At 41.0% G+C, this 27847-nt stretch overlaps 1 protein-coding gene across 2 annotated transcripts in view; it reads left to right on the forward strand.

Annotated features, from left to right (window-relative positions):
• LOC117360152 (hornerin-like) overlaps positions 1 to 27656 on the forward strand; it is a 155327-nt gene extending 127671 nt beyond the window's left edge. Inside the window, exons 8-13 of one of the 2 annotated variants that reach the window (XM_033943886.1) lie at positions 19327 to 19401; positions 21220 to 21333; positions 22813 to 22926; positions 24024 to 24137; positions 26195 to 26287; positions 27405 to 27656. In XM_033943886.1, coding sequence (XP_033799777.1) covers positions 19327 to 19401; positions 21220 to 21333; positions 22813 to 22926; positions 24024 to 24137; positions 26195 to 26287; positions 27405 to 27460 — 566 coding nt within the window. In that variant the 3' untranslated portion in view covers positions 27461 to 27656. The remainder of the gene's footprint in view (positions 1 to 19326; positions 19402 to 21219; positions 21334 to 22812; positions 22927 to 24023; positions 24138 to 26194; positions 26288 to 27404) is intronic. The other variant, XM_033943887.1, reaches the window with a different exon arrangement.
• The last annotated feature ends 191 nt before the right edge of the window (positions 27657 to 27847 follow it).

Raw genomic sequence — 27847 nt, forward strand, 5'->3', positions numbered from 1 at the left:
TGTACGCCCGCTTCCCAGAGGGGAGGTAGTCATACATATGACATTCAATGCAGTATACTGGGTAGCTCTGCTGGGCTCCTACTGCCTCCATTTCTTCTTTCCTATTCCTATGTCCCACGGTGCGTATGGGTGGTGCCTGGCGCGCAGCTAGCTGAAAGAGTAGAGAGAGAGAAGAGTGAGAAGAGAAAAAAAGTACCTTAGTTAGATTTTTGCTGCTGGGCTGCCTGGGCTCCTTCTCAAGGCTCCTTCGCAAAGGCGCTCTCGCTAAGGCGAGCGCCGAACGGCTGCGCGCCGTTGGCTCCTCCCCTTTTATGGGAGGGATCGGCTGGTGACGTCGGGGGTAGGCGGAGCTATCTCTCACCTCTTCCCCTGGGCTCTGCTCTGCCCATTCCGCCTTAGCCCCTCTCTTCTCCTTGTCCTAGCAATCTCTCTGCACTTCTCCGATCTCTCTCTGCACTCTCCGGTACTGCTCCTCTCATCTCCGGTCTCTCTCTGAACTCCCCGGTACTCCTCCTCTCTGCTCCGATCTCTCCCTGCACTCCCTGATATTCCTCCTCTCTGCTCCGGTCTCTCTCTGGTTGCCACGTGCTCGGCTCAGCCCTCCCAGCTATCTGCTGCAAGCCCAAGTGTACAGGTAACATATATATTATTCAAGATTTTCAGTTTTCCTACATATAATAGTATCATAATATAACATAACTAGTGTTTTAGCCCATTACATTAATCGGTGCTAGTAAAGACTCCTTCCCTCACATGTCCCCTATTTTCAGCCCTAGCTCCAAACCCATTTTTACCCCCCAGCCCCCTTCTCCCATCTGTTCCCTTTCAGACCAAGCCCCCTTTTCTCACCAGCAGCATTTCCCTCCCCACTCTAATTTCCTGTCCAGCAGCACCTCTTTCCTGCTCCCTCTGTCCCTCTTCATTGCTCCCCCGGCCCAGTAGCACCTCTTTCCTGCTCTGTCAAAAACACCTCAACACCAGAGCCTGCACTAATTCAAACCCAACCCCCTCCCTGGCCACTGCAATGAATCTTTGGGCAGGCTGCCCGTCCCCAGTCCTTTACCCTGATGGACCCTCCACAACTCACACCTGGTCCACCATCCTCACAGGTCTATTCTCCCTCCGCGTGGGTCTTTTTGCTTGTTCATTATTTTGTCGCATTTCGTTGAGCAGCCAAGGAGGAAGCATTGAAGTGGCCAGTGTGCAGCTGCCTATTTCGGGAGTCGGTCATCCTGCCCTGCTCACACAATGTCTGCCTTCCGTGCGCACGCACCATCGCATTGCAGACCCCAGATGCCCGGCCAGACAAAGTTCATTTTTTAGTTCAAAGCCGATGCTGCGTCTCCTCTCTCAAAGCCCGCCAGAGTCGGAAGTCTTTTCCGACTCTGGTGAGGTTCGATAGAGAAGCTGTGGCGGTGCTTTGAACTAAAAAATGAACTTTGTCTGGCCAGAGCCGGCAAGCCCGCATGCGCACTCTGCCGGCCACGGAACTACAGATCAGGCAACACGGCGGTGAGAGTGCGCATGCGTGTTTAGCATTTTATTATAAGAGATATATAGTATAAATGAAGAATAAATTTACCCAAATGTCACCATTAATATGTATTCCCCTCCCTCCAACCCCGCTCTCCCCATGGATGTGTAAAGGTAAATGAACAAAAGGAAAGATTAGATAAATATACATTATTATAATTTTACAAATTTAGTCAATGGGCTCCAAACTTTATTAAATACACCACTAAATCCCCTACACTCTGCATTAATTCTTTCATATCTGTACGTAGTGCACACGTTCACCCACCAAAAAGTGTAACTTATTCTGTCATGGTTTTTCCAATTACTTGTGATCAATTAAATGGCTATGTCTGTCATGATCATAAATAGATGACTCTTATATTTATCTAGAGTGGGTTTCACATGTAATATTGTTCCACAAATTATAGCCTCATATGATAGTGGAACATTTGAATCCAAAACTAGATTTATTTGTCCCCAAATTGACTTCCAAAATATAAATATAAACGGACAAAAATATAGCAGATGATCCAAAAAGTCCCTATATCAATATGGCAATGCCAGCATCTATTAGACTTAGAACTATCTATTTTATTTAATCAAACCGGGGTCCAAAAAATCCTATGTAACAAAAATAACCATGTTTGCCTCATAGATGCTGATGCTGTACATTTCAATCTCCAAGTCCAAATTTGTGGCCAACGAGACACAGAAATATACTGTTTTATCTCGATGCTCCAGATGTCTCTAAGACTGTTTTTTGGATGTTTGTTTAAAAATCCAGAAATCAATTTGTACCACTGGGCAGCCTGATGTCCTACTAGATCAGTTTGGTAGCAAAGGATCTGCAGGCTAAAATAAGTTTTAAAATTTTTCCATTCAGGGAACCCACTCTAAATAGCCTGCTTCAACTGCAACCACCTATATTGTTGAGATCTTAAAATTCCAAATGAATGTTGCAGTTGTGAAAAATCAAGCAGATTTCCATTAGATATAACATCATCTAATGTCCTGCTTCCATCTTCAAAAAAACAGTATGGGGGTTCGGGAGAGCATCCAGTGGCATGAGAGAGTGTGCATCCTTCCTGCCATTTCGCTGCCATGGGGGGAGGTTGTCAGCATTTCAGGAGGGAGTAGGCGTCCCTTCTGCCATTTTTTCTCACACGGGGTTTGGGGTCATCATGGCAGGAGAGAGTGGGTACCCCTCTTTCTGTTTTGCTGCTACAGAGTGGGTGGTTGCCATGGCAGAATCTGCCATTTTTTTCTTTTGTGGGGGAGGTGGCATGGCAGGAGGGAATGAGAATCCCTCCTGCCAATTTATGCTAGCGCGGGTGAGAGGGATTCCTGGTGCTGCTTTCACGTTCATTGGGACTCATTGGGGAGGGCAGTCATCGGCGGGGGGAAGGGTGTTAATGAGGCAGATATTGGGCATGTATAACATGCACATCATCTGTGCCCATTTAAAAAAAAAAAAAAAAAAAAAAGGTTTTCTGCCCCAAACAGCTGAATGGCAGGAGGATTTCCCCTGCCTCTCTCCTGTTCGGGCTTCCCCTGCTGACTCTGTGCATGTGTGAGAGTCGCTCTCACATAAATAAATTGGATGGGAGAGTTGGGGATTACCCTCTTTCTACGATGAACCCCCGCATGAATCATTTGCATGCAAACTTTTTAGTACATGAATAGCTCTTTTTGAATTGGCCAAAAATCGGATCGGAGCACATCCATACGGTTTTACCAATCCTCTTTAGTGCATCTGGGCCTTAGTTTTGATTGAAACAGGTCCAGATTAAAAACAACCCAATTTTTGCCCTAGAAATTTTTTACTTCTTCCATTATCCCAGGAAAATGTCCAAATTCTGGGCCCTTCCACTATAGCAGAAAATACCCACCTAAAATGTCACCGACATGCCTTTTTGCAATTTAGATGAAATCCATCTCAAATCTGAGTTTGGAAAATTGCAACTTGGACTTTTCCCGGGAATAACACCCATCTGGTACTTTGTGCCATTTTTGAGACATTTTTATCTTCTGAAATGAGTGCCATATTTATAAATGACATATTATTTCTGTTAGCTCAGTTATTAGCTACTACTGCTCATTGTATAAAAAAAGGGACATGTGTTAAAATAGTATGAGTTATTGTTAAAGTAGCATGTTTTAAAGGTAGCCCAGGTGTAGATGATGTTTTGAAAATTATGAAGGCCCAAGGAATTAGTTGAGGGCCAAGTAATATTGGCCATGGTGCTGGTGGCATAGATATTAGTTTGAGGGGGAGGGAAGGAGAGGAATTTGTTGAAAGTGTTAAAAAGTTGGAACAAGGAATAAGGAGGGTTGAGGGAGGTAAAAGGAAAGGGAGAAGGTGATTATGTAATTTAAATTATAAAAGCACAAAAAAGTGAGGAAAAGGAGTCTGGAGGAATAGGGGGTGATAGGAGCAATAAAATGGAGGCATTTTGTTGCTGAGCGGATAAAAGAAGAGGTAGACTTTGGCCAGAGCTGCTAAGGGGTCCACTCCAATCCACTCAGTGGTACATTCATGGTTGGTCCCCAGCATAGTCCATTGCTCTGCTCAGACCCGCCAATAGCTCCACCCCTGGCCCAGTCAATTGGCAGCCAAAGGCAAAAGGAGTGGTCTCTCTATGCCTTTATAAAATAGTTTCAGCTGCTGTGGCATGGAGAGATGACATTTTATGAAGATTTCCTATCTTGGCACGGGTAGGCTGCTCAACAGGAAATTGTGCCTCATGTACCACTAATGTGAGGGTGTCCCAATGAAAGTGGGAGACTCAGCAGTTCTGTTGAGCCATGATATGATTGGGAGTGAGGGTTATCAATTGGCAGAGCAAAATTGAGGGCTGGAGGGTGTGTGAGGAGACAATAATATTTTGTTTGTTGTGAAGAAAATCAAGGCCGATGGGTGGATTAAGCAGGGTAGTTTTGGGTAGTTTTAACTCCTGCTCGGCCCTCCCTCTGAGGGCTTTAGGGTAGCATGGGGTACTAAGGGTGGTTACTTTATTGAGTTTATAATGTTTCTGTGATTGTGCTGTTTTCACAGAAAGGGGTGTGGGTGGGCCACAACTGCAGGGAAGGCATATGAAAATTCACAAGTGGCCATCATTAAAGGATATATAAGTAAAATAATTTAGAGAGGGAGGGGCTACCAGGCAGAGGGGCCCATAAATACATACGTTTGGCTAGTGTTAACCCAGCCCTGATTCCAATATAAGTGTGAGCAAAAAGATATTGAATGAACCGCCCAAGGTCACAGAGTGGAACGTATTCTAGTGAACCAGGTCAGTTCCCTAGATCATCAGTTCTCTGTTCCAAGAACTAATAATTACACGGGACATACTTTAAATAATACATAAATGATGCAGCATTATAAAGTTATATTTACATCTCTTCACTATTCTTAAATACTTTTTCCAATGAAAACAAAGCTTCAAAGTTTGATACGGCTGTCTCCTGAGCCAAACTATCCTTTGGGAAAAACTTTGAATGGTGGTGGTGGTGCTGTAATTCTATAAAGGAAGTTTCATTTGTAACCTTGAATGATGGCAATAATTCTATAAAGGATTTGTAATTCTATAAAGGATTATAAATGTAAAAATTACCCCAGGGACAGCATGTGTAAAGAACATATGATAACAAGGGTAAAGGGGATGGGACTTGATATACTGCTTTTTCTGTGTATTACAATCAAAACAGGTTTATATATTTTAGACAGGTATTTATTTTGACCTGGGGCAATTGTTATGTGACTTGCCCAGAGTCACAAGGAGCTGCAGTGGAAATTAAACTTACAACCTCAGAGTGGTATGGCAGTTGATCTAACAAGTGGCATAGCGAGGCAGGTTGGTGCCTTAGGCTGAGGTGCCTCATCTGCCCTCCCACTCTTCCCCGTTTCTTGGGTATCCCCTCACCCTTGCATACCTCTTGAAATGTTCGCCAACGCGAGCATCTTCCACCTGCAGCTCACGCCAGCCTTGGCTCCCTTCAGACGTCACATCCTGGTCAACCAAGAAGTGACCCTAGTGTAGGCATGTTCAGGAGCAGAGTTTGGGCACAGCACAGAGATTTACATACTTCAGATGCCATTTGCAGAATCTGGGCTTTAGTGGAGTAGAGCTCTCTTTAATTTCCTTTTCCCATACCTTTCACTTTTCCTCTCAGCAAGTTGTAGTTCCTTGCTTTGCCAGCCTTGTTTTCATCCTCTATAAACCGCATTGATTCACTTAATAAAATGTAATGATGACTGGATGACATTTTGGACAAGGGCTTGTAGGCCTACCCTCTCAGTTTCAGTGACACAGGCCCTCTTTTATGTGACTCATTGGGACCTTTGGGCACCCTATAAAGTGTCACGGTTGTCAAGTGTGTGTGTGTGTGTGTGTGTAGGGGGTGGGGGGGGTCAGGTGTTTATTGATCCTGTTGCATGGACATGGGGACCTTTCAACATATGTTATTTGCTTGTTCTTGTGTACATTTGTTTTGGAAATCAGCAAGGGAAAGAGTTTTAGCTATTTTTAAATTTCATGTTCCACTAACTTACAGACTGGTTGTTCTGCAGTCTTGGCTACAGTGTTAAATAAAGCAGAGGCTAAGTTATTTGATGTATTAATGGATTTAGCGATTCAGCAAATTTTAACTTGCTGGAATAGTTCTGAACTTCCAGATTATATATGGTGGAATGAATGCTGTTTGGTGCGAAAGTAGGAGAAAGTGACTGCTGTAAAACAGAAATGTTTGCTATATTTTTTTAAAGTATGGGGTTTGTTGGATTCTTATTGTCAGACTGATGTATAAATGTATAAAACCTGGCTCTTGTTGGTGCCTTGGTGGATGTGGGGATGTTCTGTTATTTGTGATTTGGAAAAAAAAGTAAATTAATATTATTGAACTAAAAACAAGGTACAGTGGAACCTTGGTTTATGAGCATAATTCATTCCAGAAGCATGCTCGTAAACCAAATTGCTCATATATCAAAGCGAGTTTCCCCATAGGAATAAGGGAAACTCGCTTTGATTCGATCCACCTCCTCCTCCCCCCCAGGCTACCGGCGCTGCTCCATCACCCCCCCCCTCCCCTCGCTCAAATCGGCATCGCACCCCCATATGAATGCCTCCCTCCGTGAGAACCGCATCACACCCCCGTGCTTGAAGCATGCATCCGCCCGCCCGCCCTCCCAAACAAGCTCCTTACCCCATCTGTGCTTGACGGTGTAAATGACAGAAAGATCCCGCCTTTTCGCTCTGAGATCTCGTTCTCTCCGAGATCTCGGAGAGAACGAGAGCCAGAAGGCCTTGAGCATGCGCAGATGCTCAAGGCCCAGCCCATGCAAGAGGAGGGATCTCTGTCACTCGCACTGGCAAGCACAGATGGGGTAAGGAACTTGTTTGGGAGGGAGGGCGGGCGGATGCCGCTTCTAGCACGGGGATGCGATGCGTTTCTCATGGGGGGGGGGCGTTCACGAAGGGAGAGGGTTTGATGCCGGTTCGGGGGTGCGATGCCGGTTGAGCAGGGGAAGGTGCTCGTTTATCGGGACATGCTCAGTTTGCGAGTTAAGGTTTGCGTGAGTGTTTAGCTCGTTTTGTAAAACACTCGCAAACCGCATTACTCGCAAACCAGGTTCCACTGTATTTTTATTAATACTGAAACATTTTGCCTAGCTTTTGTTTCCAGTTTACAAAACAGAGATCCCAAACCTGTGCTAGAGTACCCCTGGCCAGCTGAATTCTCAGGAACTCTCACATTGCTATACCTTGGGTTTTGGCCAGGTAATAGTGACCTGGATTGGTCACCGTGAGAATGGGTTACTGGGCTTGATGGGCCATTGGTCTGACCCAGTAAGACTATTCTTATGTTCTTATATTATTTGACCTAAATATGCAGAAAGGGATGGATTCTATAAATGATGTTGGAAAACAGGTACTGTAAAAATAATTGGTACTAAGCATCATTCTCTAAAGTGTACGAACTCCATATAAAAAAGCACTATTTATAGATTAAATTATAAAGACGCATATAGGAGCATTTTGAAAACACAAAAATGTCAAAAAATCAGCACTTGGATGTTTTTCTCTGAAAAAAGTCTAAGTGCAATCATTGAAACAAAAACTTAGATGTTTTGTGGAACATTCACCCCTTCAAAACATCCAACTCAGAAAGGGGTGTGTTAGAGTCATGTTTTGGGTGGGATTCGGGTTGGCTGTAGGGCAGGTTATACCTGGACGTTTTGTAGTGATAATCAAACCTTTTGCAGGATACCCTGGATAGAACTTAGATGTGTCAAGTTAGACCTGTTTTAGAAGCATCTGCCAAAAAGGTACCCAAACCGACCAGATGAACACTGGAGTGATTAAGTAATGACCCCCCTACACTTTCCCAGTGATCACTAACCCTTTACCAGCCCCCCCGAAACAAGAATAAAACAGTACATGCCTGTCTCTAGAACAACAACATCCAGTATGAGAAAGCCTAGTAGAGCATCACACAGATGTCTTAGTAGCCTGGTGGAAGGGTTAATGAACCATAGAGAGGAGGACCCAGGACCAAAGGACAATCTAATCACTATATTTGTGGTGGAAAGTGTGAGACCATAGAAACATCCAAGTAGAAAAAGTCCAAATCTAGACCATTATAATTAAAATGGACTGGCCACATAGACATGCCGAAAGAGTAGTGGGGAACCTTAGAGGCACTGCTGTGAACTTCAGATGTACTCTCTTATAATCTGTGGTGATCCCTACAGAACTCCACCAAAACCTATCAGGTCCACTTTTCTACCACCCCAATAGCTCTTATGGCTGCAGGTGGCACTTATATGGTAGGTTTTGGTGGACTCATACATTCCACTTTCCACACTTAAGGGCCTGGGTCCTCCTCTCTATGGCTTATTAGCCCATCCACCGGGCTGCTCTGCTAACCTTTCCCCTACCAGATGCTACTGTTCTACTTTTTCTTCTTCTTTTTTTATTTATTTTTTTTTGGGGGGGGAGTGTTGAGTCCACCAAAACCTACCAAAAATCTACTATACTGCCATATAAGTGGCATCTGCAGCTATGATGGCTTTTGGGATGGGATACAGGTAGGTATAGTAGGTTTACGAGCAGTTTTGGAAGTATCACCATAAAATATAAGGGGGTTATGGTTAGATATACATGTGGTACCCTTTATGTGAACTTCACAGTAGTGCCTTCTAAAGTGTCCCAATGCTCTGTTGGTATGTTTGGGTAACCAGTCCATTACAAAGTTGGCCCCTCCCACATCCTAATGCAGACCATTTGGATGTTTCCAACATAGGCATTTTTTTCAATCAATAATTGGGAATATCTTTGCATGTTTTGGTGATGTGGACGTTCCGATAGTCTAGACAGCCACGTAAGCAATTTTTGAAAAAAAAAAAATATTTGTATGTCTAGCAGTTCACCATTCAAAAATGAAACATACAAACATGATGGCATATAAAGGCCAAATGGCCCATCTAGTCTGCCCATCCGCATTAATCATTATCTCTTTCTCTTTCTGAGAGATCCCATGTGCCTATCCCAAGCCTTCTTGAATTCAGACACAGTATCTGTGTCCACCATTTCTTCCGGGAGACTGTTCCACGCATCTACCACCCTTTCTGTAAAAAAGTATTTCCTTTGAATACTCCGGAGCCTTTCACCTCTTAACTTCATCCTATGCCCTCTCATTCCAGAGCTTCTTTTCAATTGAAAGAGATTCGACTCATGTACATTTATGCCACATAGGTATTTAAATGTCTCTATCATATCTCCCCTCTCCCGCCTTTCCTGTAAAGTATATATATTGAGATCTTTAAGTCTGTCCCTATACGCCTTATGATGAAGACCACGCACCACTTTAGTTGCCTTCCTCTGGACCAACTCCATCCTTTTTATATCTTTTTTAAGATGCATTCTCCAGAATTGTATACAATATTCTAAATGAGGTCTCACCAGAGTCTTATACAGGAGCATCAATACCTTATTTTCCTACTGGCCATACCTCTTCCTATACACCCTAGCATCCTTCTAGCTTTTTCCATCACCTTTTCAACCTGTTTGGCCACCTTAAAATCATTACATACAATCACACCCAAGTCCCGTTCTATTGTGCACAAAAGTTCTTCACCCCCTAAACTGTACTGTTCCTTCAGGTTTTTGCAATCCAAATACATGACCTTGCATTTAAATTTTAGCATTTTAGCATGACCTTGCATTAAATTTTAGCTGCCAAATTTCAGACCATTTTTCAAGCTTCGCTATGTCTTTCTTCATGTCATTCACACCATCCAGGGTGTCTATTTTATTGCAGATTTTGGTATTATCCACAAGAGGCAAATCTTACCCGACAGTCCTGCAGCAATATCGTATATAAAAATGTTAAAAAGAACAGGTACAAGAACAGAACCTTGAGGCACACCACTGGTAACATCCCTTTCCTCAGAGCGATCTCCATTGACCACTACCCTCAGTTGTCTTCCACTTAACCAGTTCCTGACCCAGGCATCACTTTGGGGCCCATCCCAAGAGCACTCAGTTTATTTATTAGCCATCTGTGTGCTACACTGTCAAAGGCTTTGCTAAAATCTAAATACACCATATCTAGTGCACTCCCTCTATCCAATTCTCTGGTCACCCAGTCAAAAAAAATGATCAGATTTGTCTGACAAGACCTATCTCTAGTGAATCCATTTTGCCTCTGTCCTGTAATCCACTGGATTCTAGAAACTTCACCATTCTCTACTTTAAAAGCGTTTCCATTAATTTGCTTACCACAGAAGTCAGACTTACTGTCCTGTAATTCCCTACTTCTGCCTTACTTCCAATTTTGTGTAGAGAGACCACATTCACCCTTTTCCAGTCCTCCGGTACCACTCCAGACTCTAGAGAAGCATTGAAAAGGTCAGTCAGTGGAGCCAACCGGAACTTCCCTAAGTTCCTTCAGCACCCTCGGATGTACACCTTCTGGCCCTTACAATATCTCCTTTCAGTTTTGCCCATTGCATTTCTACTCCTTCCAGACATTCCCATCCAGACAATTCATTGATGTAATTCCCCATCTGAACAAAGTTAGCTTTACTTTTGAATGAGCCCTCTCTATGTCCGTCTTAATATTAAACCGTACCATGCAATAATCATTAAGGGCTCCTTTTATGAAGCCACATTAGCGGCTTTATCGCACGTACCTTTTTAGTGCACGATAACCCCCGCGCTAGCCGAAAAACTACCACCTGCTCAAGAGGAGGCGGTAGCGGCTAGTGCAGCTGGCAAATTAGCGTGCGCTATTACGCACGTTAAACCGCTAATGTGGCTTCGTAAAAGGAGCTCTAAATGCCAGATGATCACCCACTGTAACATCAGAAACACTTTCCCCATTTGTAAGCACTCGTGGGTTCCATTACCAACTGCTGGAACAGTTCTCCTTGTAGAGAATCCAGGATCGCACTACTTCTAGAAGATCCTGCAATAGGAATACCCCAATCAACATCCGACATGTTAAAATCACCAATTAGTATAACTTCATCTTTTTTAGATATATTCTGAATGTCTACTATTAAATTTCTGTCCACTTTTTCCATCTGTGAAGGAGGCTAGTATATCACACTAATGTCAATATATTTACCATTGCTTCTTTCTAAATTGATCTATAGTGCCTCTTCCTTGCCCTGCAGATCCAGCAATTGTGTAGCTCTAATTTGATCTTTAACATGTAACACTACTCCCCCCTCCTTTTCTTCCTACCCTGTCTTTCCTGAACAGATTATAGCCTGGTATAACTGCATCCCAGTCATGGTTCTCCATGAACCATGTCTCTGAGATCGCCAATATATCAAACTTCTTCCATCACTGCTTTTAGATCCAGAATTTTATTTCCCATACTTGAATGTTTTTGATTTTGGATGTTTTATCGGTAACGTCCAAATTTGGACTTAGAAGTCATTTTGAAAATGGCCCTCATAGGCACCTTTATGTCTCTAAAAAAATTAGCAGAAGAAATCCTTCAGAAATCATTGGTAAAATGAACCCATATATGCATGCACCAACTCAAGAATATATGTGATAGCACATAGTTCATAAAGTATGAGTCTAAATTGGAATTCCAATCATACTCCACTCAAACCTGCTCTAGAATATGGCTATACTAAACTCACACACAAGGACATACCTTCTTGTCATATGTAAGAGGCACAGGAGTAATCTAAGGAAATACATTTTATAGAAAAAGTGGTGGATGCATGGAATAGTCTCCCAGTAGAGGTGGTGGAGACTGGAGACATAGACTGTGCCTGAATTCAAGAAAGCACTGGGATCTCTTGGGAGAGGAAGAGATAGTGAACATAAAAACATAAAAATAGCCTTACTGGGTCAGACCAATGGTCCATCAAGCCCAGTAGCCCTGGCCAAGGAGTAGCAATATTCTATGCTAATGATCCAGGGCATGCAGTGGCTTCCCTCAGGTCTTTCTTAATAACAGACTATGGATTTTTCCTCCAGGAACTTGTCCATACCTTTCTTAAAACCAGCTACACTATCTGCTCTTACCACAACCTTTGGCAATGCGTTCCAGAGCTTAACTATTCTTTGAGTGAAAAAAAATTTCCTCCTATTGGTTTTAAAAGTATTTCCCTGTAACTTCGAGTGTCCTCTAGTATTTTTAATTTTTGACAGAGTGAAAAATCAATCCACTTGTACCCATTCTACTCCACTCAGGATTTTGTAGACTTCAATCATATCACCCCTCAGCCATATCTTTTCCAAGCTGAAGAGCTCTAACCATTTTAGTTTTTCCTCATACGAAAGAAGTTCCATCCCCTTTATCATCTTGGTTGCTCTTCTTTGAACCTTTTCTAGTGCCACTATATCTTTCTTGAGATAAGAGACCATAATTGAACGCAATACTCCAGATGATGTCGCACCATGGAGCAATACAGGGGCATTAAAAACATTCTTAGTCTTGTTAACCATCCCTTTTTTTAATAACTCCTAGCATTCTGTTTGCTTTTTTGGCCGCTGCCACACATTGTGCAGAAGGTTTCATTGTATTGTCTACGATGATACCTAGATCCTTTTCTTGGGCGCTAATCCCCAAGATGGACCCTAGCATCCGGTAACTGCGATTCATGTTATTCTTCCTAATGTGCATCACTTTGCATTTGTCCACATTAAATTTCATCTGTCATTTGGACGCCCAATTTCCTAAGGTACACCTGCAATTTTTCACAATCAGCATGCATTTTAATAACTTTGAACAATTTAGTGTCATCTACAAATTTAATCACCTCACTCGTCATTCCAATTTCCAAATAATTTCTAAATAAGTTAAATAGCACTGTTCCTAGTACAGACCCCTTGCAACACTCCACTGTTTACTCTCCTCAATTGAGAAAAAGGACCATTTAACCCTACCTTTTGTTTCCTATCTGATAACCAATTCCTAATCCACAACTGAACTTTGCCACCTATCCCATGACACTTTAATTTTCTCAGAAGCCTCTCATGAGGAACTTTATCATAAGCTTTCTGAAAATCTAGATACATTATATCAATTGTCTCACCTGTATCCACATGTTTATTCACACCTTCAAAGATGTCAAGCAAATTTGTGAGGCAAGATCTCCCTCGGCTGAACCATTGCTGACTCCGTCTCATTAAATCATGTTTGTCTATTTATTTTTTATAATTGTTTCCACCATTTTGCCCGGCACTGAAGTGAGGCTTACCGGTCTGTAAATTTTCAGATCTCCCCTGGAGCCCTTTTTAAAAAATCGGAATAACATTGGCCACCCTCCAGACTTCAGATACTATAGATGATGTTGTGGATGGGCTGACTAGATGGGCCATTTGGCCTTTATCTGTCACTGTATTTCTATGTAAGGATATAGATTGGGAAATATTAAAAGAATGTAAGTGGCCTTGAACTGTTATTGAAGAACATAAGCTAAATCTGAATAATAGATATAATAATAATTATGCATGCGTATATTGTCAAATATGCATGAAAATATCTTTATAAAATTACCCTACAGGTCAGGTATGGTAAAGTGGCCTCTAATATGTAAAATGAGTCAATCCCAAAAAATGACAAGGTATAATTTATACAATAAACATATACCACATCATAGTAAATAATGAAAATAAAAAGGTATGATAAATGATATCTACCTAACCTGTGAGACAGAAAATTATTAGAGAATTATCATAATTATATAGGTTATGTTAACCTCCTAATTGTACATGTAATGCTATTTTGGCACAGGGAGGAGCGATACTTGTGTATATAAATGGCAAGTTCATACAGACCAGACCAAAGACTCACACAGCCACTCTACTTCTCCCACACTGCTGTAGAAAGATAGAGAGAACGATGTCTGGCAAGGGTACTAGCAGCCAGTGGAATCAGCAGACAACATACCAACAGGATCAAGGCAACAACTCATGCCAAAACACAAGTCAAGGCTATAATCGTAAGTTGTATTTCGTTATGATGCAGTGATTGTTAATTTTCTTTATTGCCTTTGCAAGTGTATTACAGTTCCAATATTCTAGTAGAACAATATTTCACTTTTAAATAAATTGTTACTGATTTAGGGTTAAACCTATAAACCCAGTGAAAGGGTGGCACATATCTATGTAGAAGATATGGACTGAGGTTGGGAAGGCTAAGGCTCAGCCTCTATGGATGGTATTTATAGGGGGGGAGGAGATACATCAAGCAGCATTAGGGTTTTAAGTACCCCAATGTGCCTTAAAAGAATTGGCATGTATTAAACAGTAAAAAAGCCACAGGTATAAAATGGACTTTAGAATTTGATATGCAATAATTCCCTTAAAGCATATTAAAGGCATGTTAAGTCCTAACACTGCTTGATCAATTTCCCCATAGCCTATTGGAGAGAAACGAAACAGCCCCTGAAACAGTGAAAGTGCAGTATAAATTCAGGGTGCATTTGCTCCAGCTTATGACAAAGAATTGCATGGGACAAAACATAAAAATGGGGGAAATTTTGCAGATAATAGCAAATGAAAGTTAATGAAATGTTCATGCAGATAATAGAAAGTATCAGAGATTATAATTTCTTCTTCTTTTCTGTATTATCAGAAGCATCAGCAATTGGTAAAGGCAGTTCATGTGGAAGGACTTAGGACTTAGGTTTTAATTCAAAATACTTTTTGGTGTAGACACTGTATAAAACATGCTGTGTGATCTTTTACACTGAACATGTAATTAAACTGTGGAATTTTGTTACCATAGAATGTGGGTAAAAGCAGTTAGTATAGCAGGGCTTAAAAAGAGTTTGGGATAATTTCCTAAAACAAAAGTCTATAAGCCATTATTGAGAAGGACTTGGGGAAATCCACTGCTTATTCCTAGGATAAGCAACATAAAATGTATTTTACTCCTTGGAATCTTGTCAGGTACTTGTAACCTGGGTTGGCCACTGTTGGAAACAGGATACTGGGCTTGATGGACCTTCTATTTGTCCCAGTATGGTAACCGTTATGTTCTTATGTTCACTTCATGAACTCTGAAAACATTTTAATGCAAGGGAAGAATGATTCTACTATTGACTACAAATTCTCTGATTCCAATTGACCCCAACCTACTCCTACCCTATCCCAGCAGACAGATCCTGGTCTTCCTTCGAACTTGTTTCCGAATACCTGGTCTATAATCTCTGCCTCAAATTGAAATCCTGCAACTGTACCTTGGATCCTTTCCCCTCCTACCTCTACGAGAACACTCCCCCTCAGGCCAATCTCATCTCTTAACCATTCTCATAAACTCCGCCCTCCATTCGGGTCTTTTCTCCCCAGAAATGGGCCATATTTCCTTAATCCCCACTACTGAAAAAAACCTGAGCTTGACCCCTCTACACCATCCAGCTACCGTCCAATAGCTAACATTCCCCTTCTTACCAAGATGCTAGAGTCCATCATATCCACTCAACTATCTTCCTACCTTGAGAAATTCACCATTCTTCAATCCTACCAATAAGGCTTCCGTCCCAATTTCAGCACCGAATTCCTTTCTGACCTCCTTAATCTCAAAAGTTCAGTATCTCCATTCTCGCAACAAGTTCGCTGTCCTTTTTCAATTCGACCTCTCTGCAGCTTTGATGTCGTCCATCATGATATTCTAATTTACCAACTCACCGAGATAGGCATAAACTCCACAGTCCTTGACTGGTTCTCGAAGTTCTTACGCTCCCACTCCTACATAGTCAACATGAATGGGCACTTCTTCCTCCCCCTGGAACCCGATCTGTGGAGAGTCCCACATAGGCTCACCTCTCTCTCCTCCATCTCTCCCCCCTTGAAACAACTCTACACTTACGCATTGACGACATCTTTGTCCTCCTCGAGACCGAACGGAACCTCACCAACCTCTCGGCGAACAGTATCCTCATTATAATCGAACCTTCAATCCTGGGCCCACATTGTGCAGGATTAAACTGAACGAATCTAAAACAAAACTTCTCTGCTCGGCCAAGAATGGGCCAACTGCCCTACCTCCATCCCACCTGTCTACTGGCCCCACTCTGCATCTTGAATATTCAAGTAAACTTCTGGGAGTCATCATTGACTCTACACTTTCCTTCACAACGACCACCTCAACTCCCTAGTAAAAAAATGTTTCTTCAGCCTTCACATGCTGAGAAAAGGTGAGATCCTGTTTCCACCAAAAACACTTTGCCGTCCTTGTCCAATCCACCATCCTTTCTAGACTGGACTACTGCAGACTCTCTCTACCTTAGGCTAACAAGAGAAAACCTTCAAAGACTCCAGCGATTCAGGAAGTACCGCTGCTAAGCTTATCTTCGCAAAAAGCAAATTCGAGACCACGTCACACCGCTTTTATCCAGAGCTCCACTGGCTTCCGATTATCTCCAGAGTCCCATTTCAAATGTGCCTGCCTCACTTCAAGATCCTACATGGTATTCTCCCTCCCTTCATTCCTCTTTCTTGGAACTCCTCTAACCCCTAATTATGCCAGGATCCACCCAAAAACTGAAACTTTCCTTTCCCTCTCATAAAAGGCGTTTTCACTGTAGGAAAACTAGGTTCTTCTTCCCTCCCTTTCAGAATTACTCAGCTCTGGAACATACCTTACCTCCCCTCTTAAGAATCTGAGCTCCCTCCAACTCTTCCGTAAACATCTGAAAACTTGGTTATTCTCAAAAATGTAACTCCTCCTCCCTCTCTGGTTATTCTAGTCTTCTAAATTTTCTCTTCATTTTGCCTCTTCCCTCCACTGGAGTTCCTTTCTACCCTAACTCTTGTTAACCGTGTCGAGCTTTACGAATGTAGAGATGATGCGGTATACAAACCTAAGGTTTAGATTTAGATTTAGACTACCCAGTACACTATTATTTGGAAGGCCAAAGCTCAATTTTTAATCCTAGTTTCAGCTCCGCAAGATAGGCTAAAACTGGAATGCTACAGATGTGGTGTTTAGAGATGCTAAAAGAAAGTATCTCCAACCTGTCTCTTAAACCCTGAAACCTACTGTCCAGATTTACGGTGCATACACATCAGATTGCAGGGAAATGTTTCTTATGACTAAGTATTTCAGTAATAATAGATTTGTTAAATTGGATCAAGTAAGAAATGCAATAGGGAGGGGGAGAGTAGAAAATTCCAGGAAGTATCTGAATGCTCATGGACGGTTTTCAAACATTTATTCACACTGTTCTATTCTTCATCATTAGAAACCATCTTCAGTTTGGCCAGAGCAGTGGGCTATGGAAACCAGATGAGCCCAGAGCTCACAGAGCTCTCAGGTTTCGGGTGGCCCCTTCCAACAGAACAATCAAGGATATGGTCCGTAAGTTTTAATTCATTACTATAGATTTTCCATTGGAAATATGTCACAAAGTATTGAGTGAATTTTTAGACATGTTTTGTATTTAATATTTATAAAAATAATAATTATATTTCACTTTGATCAGTGATTCTAGGAGGGATACAGTAAAAACATTTCAAAATAGGAAAGCACCAAATATTTTAAAAAGACAAAAATCAACATAAAATACTCCTGTCGTCAGAATGTATAGCACAGCTGTGTCAGTTATATTCAATGACCATCAAATTCTAAAATGTAATATGGAGCAAGTGTAGCTTCAAAACTAATGGTATAATTTTATTTCACTTCAAATGAAACTTGATTGCCATGGCCTTGGGTGGGCCCCATAACCCAGTAGTTCAGTAGCATACTGCTAAATGGGACGCCATAGCTCCTATCCTAGTTCAGCTCTTCTAGATGGGCTGCTCACATTTTCCTGAAAGGAAGGGAGATCCATCTGTCACCCAAAACACTGGGACTCACTGTCCAATTTCAGGGGTACATGTACATCAGACTGCAAAGAGAATTATGATGTATGGTATTTAGCTAGCATCACAGTTATGACGTTTGTTAAACTGGATCAAATTAATGATGTGAGGTGTGTGTTGAGGGGAGGGGGGAATAAATCCCAGGAAATTCTGAATGCTCATGACATTTTCAAGTACAACATATGAAATCTTACAGAATCACACTTCTAATTTTCTTCCATTCTGCATCTTTAGAAATATCTTCAACTGGCCAGGGCAGTGGCTGTGGGAAACCAGTGGGGCCAAGAACTCTCAAACTGGCTCCTCTCAACAGATATATCAAAACTCTAGTCGTAAGTTTTATATCATTACATAACTTTTTCCAAAGAAACAAGTATGGTACACTTTTTAGAGATATTTGCATTCATAGAATTACTCCGTTTCTTAGAGACGATTGCCTTTATGTTATAATGCAGAGGAATTGAAGCATAATTTAATTTCACTTAAGATAAAAGGGTGATAGGTTTATTTCTAAGATATATAACATGACCTACATTGTACCCAAAAAGGTTGTGGTGTGTAGCACACTGCTTCTATATGGGAAAGTTATTTATTTATGTTTGTATTTTATTGAAATTATAATAAAAAAATAAACAACTTAATTCACTTGCATAAAGATTAGATACAGTTTGTAATCTAGGTTTCAGTTTCTCTGGACAGCACTAACATGGGATGCGCAGAGAGGCAGGTTTATTGTTCTTGGAAGGGCGACCAACCTTCCTTTATAAACAATGAAACTTACCGCATAATTCTATAAAGCTGCAGGCCCAACTTTGTGATCTGAATGCAAAGTTGGGTGCTCAAGTTATAGAATTTAATTAAATAACAAGGTGCTAATTGGCATTAATGATCAATTATTGGCTATAATTGGATTCAATTGGCAATAAGAAGTTACATCCATAACTACATCTAATCTATTTTATATAAATTATATCTGTAAATTCCAGAGTATGCAACTGCAAGGGAGAAGGATCTGAAAAGGGCATGAGTGGGTCAGGGGTGTGTATGGTTTTACATGTGGGTTATAGAATACCAGCAGTTACTTCCTAATTGCCTATTGTATTGTACAAGCTTTTACACTATCAATTTAACTGGCATAAGTGCTCGCCCCCTAATTTAGGTAACTAAATGTATACTTACAGTAGTATTCTGTAATGGAAGCTGTGCATTCTCAGCACTCAGCATTCTGGAACCTAACTCCAGGTGACGTTTTGAGAATTACCCCCATACTGTTCAGAATCAGGGTACATGCACATCAGACTGCAGAGAGAATTATGATTTGTGGCTTTTGACGAAGCATTGCAGTTATGATGGCTTTATTAAACTGAATCAAAATTAAAATGGAAGCAGGGATTTGGCAAGTGAATGTTCATGACCATTTTAGACCCTTACAGAATTATACTTCTAATTCTCTTCTATTCTACAATATTAGAAATATCATCAACTGGCCAGGGCACAGGCTGTGGAAACCAAGGAGGTTATAGTTCGCAGATTCAAGTCTCTGATCGTAAGTTTTAATTTATTATAATATTTTCTTTAAAAAATGTATGAGGAATTGATACTATGATTTAAATGAAGATGAAAAGTTTTGAATTTATTTTTTGTGATATATGTCATGATCGGGGATTACCCCAGTGACCCAGTAGCATGGTGGCACAGTACTACATGGGAGACCGTAGTTCAGTTCTTAAACTATGTTTCAGATCTTCTAGATTAGAATGTACATTCTTCCGAAATGATAGGAAAAATATCAACAACATTTTTTTACAATCAAAAGGACTGGGAAACATGACATTTTGGATCCCTATTAATTAAAACATGTTAAAGTCTTAGGACCCCTTTTACAAGGCCCTTAATGAGTGGTTAATACACCAAAATAGACTGCTATGTTATAGTGTAAAAGGGTTTTGCTTGTTTCTCAGCATTAAACCTTGGTTAATAAAGTTTTCTGAATTTTTCTGTCAGAGAGAGAGTGGGTGAGGATTCATTAGCCACCTAGCATGTAAGACGTCCCACGTATTAACTGGTCTAACATTGAGATTCACACTGCTCTCAACGCTCATAACAAATGAATAATTTCCATAAATAATCACTCAATACAATTTTGTGTGTGGATAATAAATTCTGGCCGCAGTTTATTTAACAACAATAATATAACCCTACAACCATGAATTATTAAATGCAATTTTCCAAAGTGGTCTTCATAAACAACAATCCCATGACAACTAGTTGGTAATGACCTAGCTGCCAGCCCCCCCAAATTCATACTGCATTTTTCTTGACATTTATCCAATCTTTACTCCCTCCCCCCATGAGACCTGCGGTGCTGCCCGGCTTCACTAATACCTGTGGCGGTATCGCACACATGTAGCTACCCTTCATCAATAACTGTATCAATACCATAAACTTATCATTGACCGCCTAGAAGAAATCAATTTCCATCCCCCCAAAAAAAATAAAAAGTCCCCAAAGAAGCAAACCAAACAACCGTTTCCCAACCCAAACTTCAAATCCCAGAACTGCAAAACCCAGAAATCACTATGGAACAGGGTAGGCAGGAAAAACTTCTTAATCCTACCAACCTCTCATCCCTCTCTCTTACCACACACACACCCTAAACCACCCTCTTTTCCCCACAGTCCTGAACTACCAAATAATCCCCTCAACTCTCCACATTTCCACTCAGTACACGGCCCAATCACAACAGCCATAACCATTCCACCAATCACTCCCTCGTTTCACTCCATAGCAAACATGCATTCCCAACCAAGCAACACAATCATATATCTTAGAAACTACATAACTTCTTTTTCCCCCTTGCCCTCCCCCCCCCCCCCGGCCTTCCTTCACTTCTGCTAGCAGTTCAGTCAATGTTATTGACCCACTACTAAATTTGTGTGCCCCTTAAAACACAGTTAACACAGGAGCACTCCTAAACAGAAAAAATAGCAAAGTGCTCCCACATTAAGTTTTGTTCTACATATGAGGGACCATTGAAAGTTTTCAGCTCAACCAACAAAGTTGGAGCAGTCTTCATTGAGGGCTATACATTTAGTCCAGTGATTTTCCACCTTTTCTTGTTCAGTATTTCTCCGACGGAATGAAAAAAGTGGAATATCACTAAACTAAGTGTACAGCCCTTGATGAAGACTGCCCCAACTATATAGGTTGGACTAAGAGCTTTTCAGTGGCCCCTCATACTAATTTCTAATTGAATACAGACATGGCTTAGTAGGAGGGCACTACTGCGTATTTTCAGTGTTATTAATAGTGTGAACTCTTCCAAAAGAAACAAATCTAATTCTGTTCTATTCTGTATTATTAGAAACCTTCATTAGTGGTCAGGGAGGTGCTTCTGGAAACCAGTGGAATCAGAGCTCACAGAGTTCTCAGATTGCAGTTGACAACTTAATGCAACAGAAAGGTCCAGTCTATGGTCGTAAGTTTTAATTCATTACAGTAACATTTGTTAGAATGATTTTTTCTAAAAAATAACTGCTTTATATCTTTAAAATAACAGGCATTCAAAACAGTTTAAATTTCAAGGCATGTAGAGCCCTACATTTTTCCTTTGTTTAGTTTCCCATGTTATTTATTAATTTATATAATTCATTTTCTATCCCGTTTTCCCCAAAGAGCAGGTTACAGGTTAACCATACATAATATACAGTTAACAGGTTACGATTTGAACAAGATTTGCCATTATTACAGTACAAGTTTACAATACAAGTTTTTATCCTTACTTGATACATACTAGGGTCTAATACTAATATACATAATATACAGTTTTCAAGTTACAATTTGCCATAGTTATCTCTAACTCCAAATTTTCCAATACAAGTTTTATCCTAATTTGACACACATAGGCAGTTACAAGTTAAATTTGCCATATTTACAATGCAAGATTTTTCAATAGAAGTTTTTCTTAACGTGACACAAACTGGGATACATACCAATATATATTTCTTTGTAATCCATCGGTCATGGGCAGGGGAGTTAGGTGAAGAGGCCTATTATTAACAGTAACTCTCAAGCAATCAGAAACTACATTTATCCCCATGGGTGCCGGTTAACTGAGAGTCTGCTTTATAAGCAACAGCAAACATTTAGGCAGCAGGCATGTACATATGTGGCAATCTGAAAGTATGTGCCTATCTATTTCATTTAGGGTTCCTTTTACCAAGGTGCGCTTGCAGTTTTAACGCGCGCTTAGTATGCGCTACAATGCCCCGCATGCTAAACGCTAACACCTCCATAGAGCTCGCGTTAGTATTTTTCATTTAGGGCGTGGTTTGCCCGCGCTAAAAACGCTAGCGCACCTTAGTAAAAGGAGCCCTTAGTTTTTTGTTTCATCTTGTTTTATTTTGGTATTGTTTTGTGTTTTTTTTTTACATTGTAGAGACATTGTCTGGAGCAGTGTGCTGCAGTCTTTCACAAAGAGTGTGCACTGATCATTAAAGAATGCACTCTCTTTGTGAAATGTATGCACTCTTGAAGAAGAGTCCATATTGAATCTGACCCTCTTACTTCAGGAGTAACATTACATGAAACAACATGGGGACATTCCAACATTCTGTTTTTAATTGCAAAATGTTGATTCTTTTATTAACACAGTTGGGGCAATCTCCACTTAAGGCTATACACTTAGTCCAGCGATTTTCCACCTTTTTGGTTCAGTAGTTTTCTGACGCAATGAAAAAAAAGTGGAAAATCACTGGACTAAATGCATAGCCCTCAATGAATTCTGCCCCAACTTTGTTGGTTGGACTGAGAACTTTCAGTGATCCCTCGTACTAATTGCTAATTGAATGCAGACATGGTTTAGTAGAAGGGCATCACTGTGTATCTTCAGCATTATTAATAGTGTGAACTCTCTCAAAAGAAACAAATCTAATTCTATTCTCTTCTGTATTATTAGAAGCCTTCATTACTGGCCAGGGAGGTGCTTCTGGAAACCAGTGGAATCAGAGTTCACAGAGTTCTCAGAGTGCAGTTAACAACTTAATGCAGCAGAAAGGTCCAGTCTATGGTCGTAAGTTTTAATTCATTGCAATCACATTTGTTACAATGTTTTTCTAAAAATAACTGCTTCATATCTTCAAAATAACTGGCTTTCAGAACAGTTTAAATTTCAAAGGGTGTATGATGCTACATTTTCCCCCCGCTGCCCCCCTAACAATAACAGCAGGAGGACAGTCTGGCCCTCCTGCCAAAGATGCAGGCCCACACACACAATCCCGAGGAACCCCCCCCCCCCCCCAACAATACCGGTAGAAGGGAGCTGAAGCCCTCCTGCTGGAAGGCGAAACCCCCCGAACCAGCCCCATGTGCCTAAGGCCCCACCCACAGGAGGGGCCTAAGGCAACTGGGCCAATTCCAGTTGGCCCAGACACCTAAGGCACCTCCTAGGGGCGGGGCCTTAGGCACTTAGGCCAATCAGGCCCTAGGCCTGCAATCCAAGGATAGTGGGTCTGCCAGCTGCTGGGCTTGGGACCCGTCCAGCTGGCCAACGTTAAGGTAAGTTGTAGGGATGTTGGGGATTAGGGTGGTGTCCAAGGTTAAAGGGAGTCTGGGTAGCGGAGAGGCCATTCGGGGGTTTGGGGAGCAATCGGTGGTTCACAGGGGGTTACAGGGGGTGCACCTTGGGCAGGAGGGCCTGGGATCCCTTCTGCCTGTATTTGAGGGGAGTGAGGGTTTCGCCTTCTGGTAGGAGGGTTTGGGCTCTTTCCTGCCTGCTCGGGGAGGGTTGAAGGGTTTTGTCTTCCGACAGGAGGGCTTGTGCTCTCTCCTGCAGGTATTGTCGGGGAGGTTCGCAGGGAGGTGGGGGTCTTTGTTTTGGCAGGAGGGCCTAGGCCCTCCTGCCGGTATTGTCAGGGGTTCAGGGGTGTTGGCAGAAAGGCTTGGGATCCCTCCTGCCTGGAAAATCACTGGACTAAGTGAATAGCCCTTGATGGATTCTGCCCCAACTTTATTAGTTGGACTGAGAACGTCTCAGTGGCCCCTCGTACTAATTAATTGAATGCAGACATGGTTTCGTAGAAGGGTACAACTGTGTATCTTCAGTGTTATTAAGAGTGTGCACTCTCTCAAAAGAAACAAATCTAATTCTATTCTCTTCTGTATTATTAGAAACCTTTACTAGTGGCCAGGGAGGTGCTTCTGGGAACCAGTGGAATCAGAGCTCACAGAATTCCCAAATTTCAGTTGACAGCTCAATGCAACAGAAAGGTTCAGGATTTGGTCGTAAGTTTTAATTCATTACAATGACATTTATTAGAATGTTTTCTTAAAAATAACTGCTTTATATCTTCAAAATAACTGGCTTTCAGAACAATTTAAATTTCAAGGGGTGTAGGGCCCTCCATTTTTCCTTTGTTTAATTTTCCATGTCATTTTTAGGAAATTTCATTTAGTTTTTGTTTTCATCTTGTTTTGCTTTGGTATTGTTTTTTGTTTTTATTTTAGAAATAATGTCTAAACTATTGTGCACTCTGACTCTGGGAAAAAATAATCTGATTTTTCCCTCTCATTTCAGGACTAACATTACATGAAACATTATGGGTAATGCTGTTGACGTTCCAGCATTCTTAGAAAATATTTTAATTGCAAAATGTTGATTCTTTTATTGACACAGTGAATAAGTTCATTTTCTTCACACATTACGTATAACCACATTAGTCCTTACTATAGACTGTTGCACTGGTTGCCGGTGGAGGCACGAGTAATATTTGAATTCTCTTGTATATGCTTTAAGCTGATTTGGGGATTGTCTCATTTTGTGCTATACAGTCCTACAAGGATAACCAGAAATTGTAATTTATTTGCCTATCCAAAAATTACTGGTTATAGATATAGGTTTTTTCTGGATAGGACTTTTTCGTTTCAAACAAGCAAGCAGCAGTCCTGGTTAGGTAATTACATCAATGGCTGTCTTATGGCGCATTTCGGAAAGAGTGTACTGTTTAATAAATTCATTTCCTAAATAGAAGTTATATTAATAACAATAATTTTATTCTGACTACTCTTAGGAAATTGTTATACTCTTGCTATTTGTATTTTGTACTTCACTGATTGTCTAGCTCTCTTCAGTGTAAACCGCCCATAAATTGATTGTGGTGGTATAGAAGAATAAAGTTATGTTATGTTATGTATTATCATCTAGGGACGTGGGCCGGCTTAGACTTAGTCGTACAGCATGTATAACCGAAAGTTTTACAACAGAGCCTAGACGGAACTTGGACGTTGTGACTTAGACCATGTAAAACATGGTCTAAGTCACAAAAACCTACCTAAAGTCACCAGATAAGCACTGCAAACACATAAAACAGACCCCCACACACTACTCCAGTGATCACCCCCATAAAAATTTTAATCATAACTTTAAAATTCAGCCTCCAGACCATCATCACCTGGCCGCCTTGCATAGGAAAGCCTAGTCGTCCAGCCCAGAGGCAGCTTAAGTCATCTTGGGGGTGGGTTAGGGACCCATAGAGAGGAGGACCCATGCCCATAAGCCCCTGGAATCACTGCATTGATACTTAAACATGTACACTCCCCTATACACCCCCAAAACCCTTTTGTACTGGCATATAAGTGGCTCCTGCAGCCATAAGGGCTATTGGTGTGGTAGATAAGTGGGTCTAGGGGATTCTGGAGGTGGTTTGGGGGGCTCATCATAACCTATAAGGGAGCTGTAGGGAGGAGAAGTCATGGCACCCTTTTTTTGAAGTTCACAGCAGTGCCCTGTAAGGTACTCCACTATTTAGGTGGCATGTCTGGGTGTGCAGTCCATCACTTTGCAGACCCCTCCCACGTCCAACAGGGCTTGTTCTAGGTGTTTTGGACTTGGATGGAAAGTTGGACGAAAATGGGGTATAAAGATAGACGATTTAGTGGCTTGGATGATCAGATCGGCAGGACATATAGATGATTTTCGAAATGAAAAAAAGTTGGATGTATCTTTTGAAAATGTGTCTTAAGCTGTGTCTTAAGGCACCTACCTTAATAAATAAACTAAAAAAAACAAAACAATAAAAGAAAAATGTATTAAAACATGCTAAAATGTACAGAAGTATCAGACAGAATCAGCATCAACACCAATCATGGAAACAGCTTTGATCTGACCTTTTTGCAAAAATATAGTCAGCAGGGCTTTTGTATGACAGTATCTGTATCAGTTATAGAAGGAAGTCAAAATAGGGCAACATCTCCTGGTAATTGAGAATCAATGGCTATATTACATTGAAGCTGAGAAGATAAAAATATCACAAAAGCACTCTTCTTACTTCCTTGCACGTTAGAATCAAGCTCGTTTTCCCAAGGTGGCTATGATGGAGGACAGTATGGTCAGACATCACAGTACTCGCAGAGTGGAGCCCAAAACTTTGGCCAAGGTAATGCTCTGAAGGTTTATTTTATAATAATAGAAACATTTTAGAAACAGAATAAGGTTACAAAAGTTCTTCAGATTGATTTAAATCTGAAATATCCTCATGATTTTTAAATTGGCCTCAGACCAGCAAAAATTCACATTGTGTTTTTATTTATAATAAGAACCTGTCCAATTTGAGGATCATTTTATAATTAGAAACTTAATCCATAAAGACATCTACTTTCCTTTATAGAATATTAGCTTAACAGGGTAAATACATATGCGCATATGTGCTTAGGTGAGTCCTTATGCCAACCATTATAGGAGGCAGAAGCGATCCCTCCTGTCCATGCCCACCACAGGACCACCAGGTTTTACGGCAGGCCAGGTGGAGGCCTGCAAGGCATCAGGAGGGAGAGAGAGGATACAGGGCAGGAAGGGAGGGGTTGCAGAGCCTCTCAGGGCAGGAAAGAAAGGGAGGGGGCTGGGTATAGAGCCACCAAGGCACTTGAAAGTTAACCCCATCCCCCCTTGCTTATATTCGAGTCCTTATTTCCTCCTTTTTGGGGGGACAGGGCTAACAGCTTATAGGCTGGTTAGCTTATATTCAAGTATATGTGGTATCTACACAAAATGGAGGAATCTAAGTTGGACAGATTGGATGGGTTATTTTTTTTTCTTTATCAGCTGTCTTTCTATGTGTTACAATATTAATAATCTGTATATGATTGAGCAATGGCTATTTTTCTGTGCTTTATCTTATATAAAAGCTTTACTTTACATTTCCAGATTCAGATTTAATTTCCAGAACCATACAATATAAAATAAATATTTTCTTAACACTATAAGAAGACAGCAAATAAAGAGTTGAAACAAGTCAACCTAGAATGTGGAATGTGACAAAAGAGTATTGTATACAGTACAGTTCAGAGGAGATCTTTATCTCTGTGAAAAATTACATGAGGGATCTCTTAGGGAAAAGAGAAGATAGTGGATGTTGTGGATGGGCCATTTGGTCTTTATCTGTCGTCATTTATCTATGTTTCTATCCTTACTTAAGGAATGAAGTATTAGGCAGTGTGTAGGAAGCTTGAGTTTGATAGGGTATACCTCATCCAATTTTGTGGTTCTTATTCTAGGTGGATATCAAAACACAAGCCAGCAGAACCAATTCATTGGTGGACAAAAGAAGTGAAAAAGCAAGACTGAAACTCTACTTTCAATAAATTGGAATCATGCCTTGTAACCTCTCCATTAAAACTGATCATTCTGATTTTAAAAGATTTAACTTATAATATTAATTTAAAACTTTTGCCATCTCATAACACTAATTTGAAACATTGCCATCAAAATTCATGTTGGATTTAATAAAAGCAATCTTAACAAGCACATCATATTTGTCTGCTGATTGTTTAATACAAAGATACGGACCAGCAGTGACTCTCAGGAGCTTAGTTGTTTCTTACAAATATTATTCCTAGGGAAACATAGAAGCAGTTCTATCCAAAGAAACTGTGCAGGTTGAAATCTTCCATAATTCCTCTGATCCTTCTTGTAATATTAGAACCAGATCACTGCAAAA

This window comes from Geotrypetes seraphini, chromosome 4 (genome assembly GCF_902459505.1).
Source record: "Geotrypetes seraphini chromosome 4, aGeoSer1.1, whole genome shotgun sequence".
In the NCBI taxonomy this organism is placed as follows: Eukaryota; Metazoa; Chordata; class Amphibia; order Gymnophiona; family Dermophiidae; genus Geotrypetes; species Geotrypetes seraphini.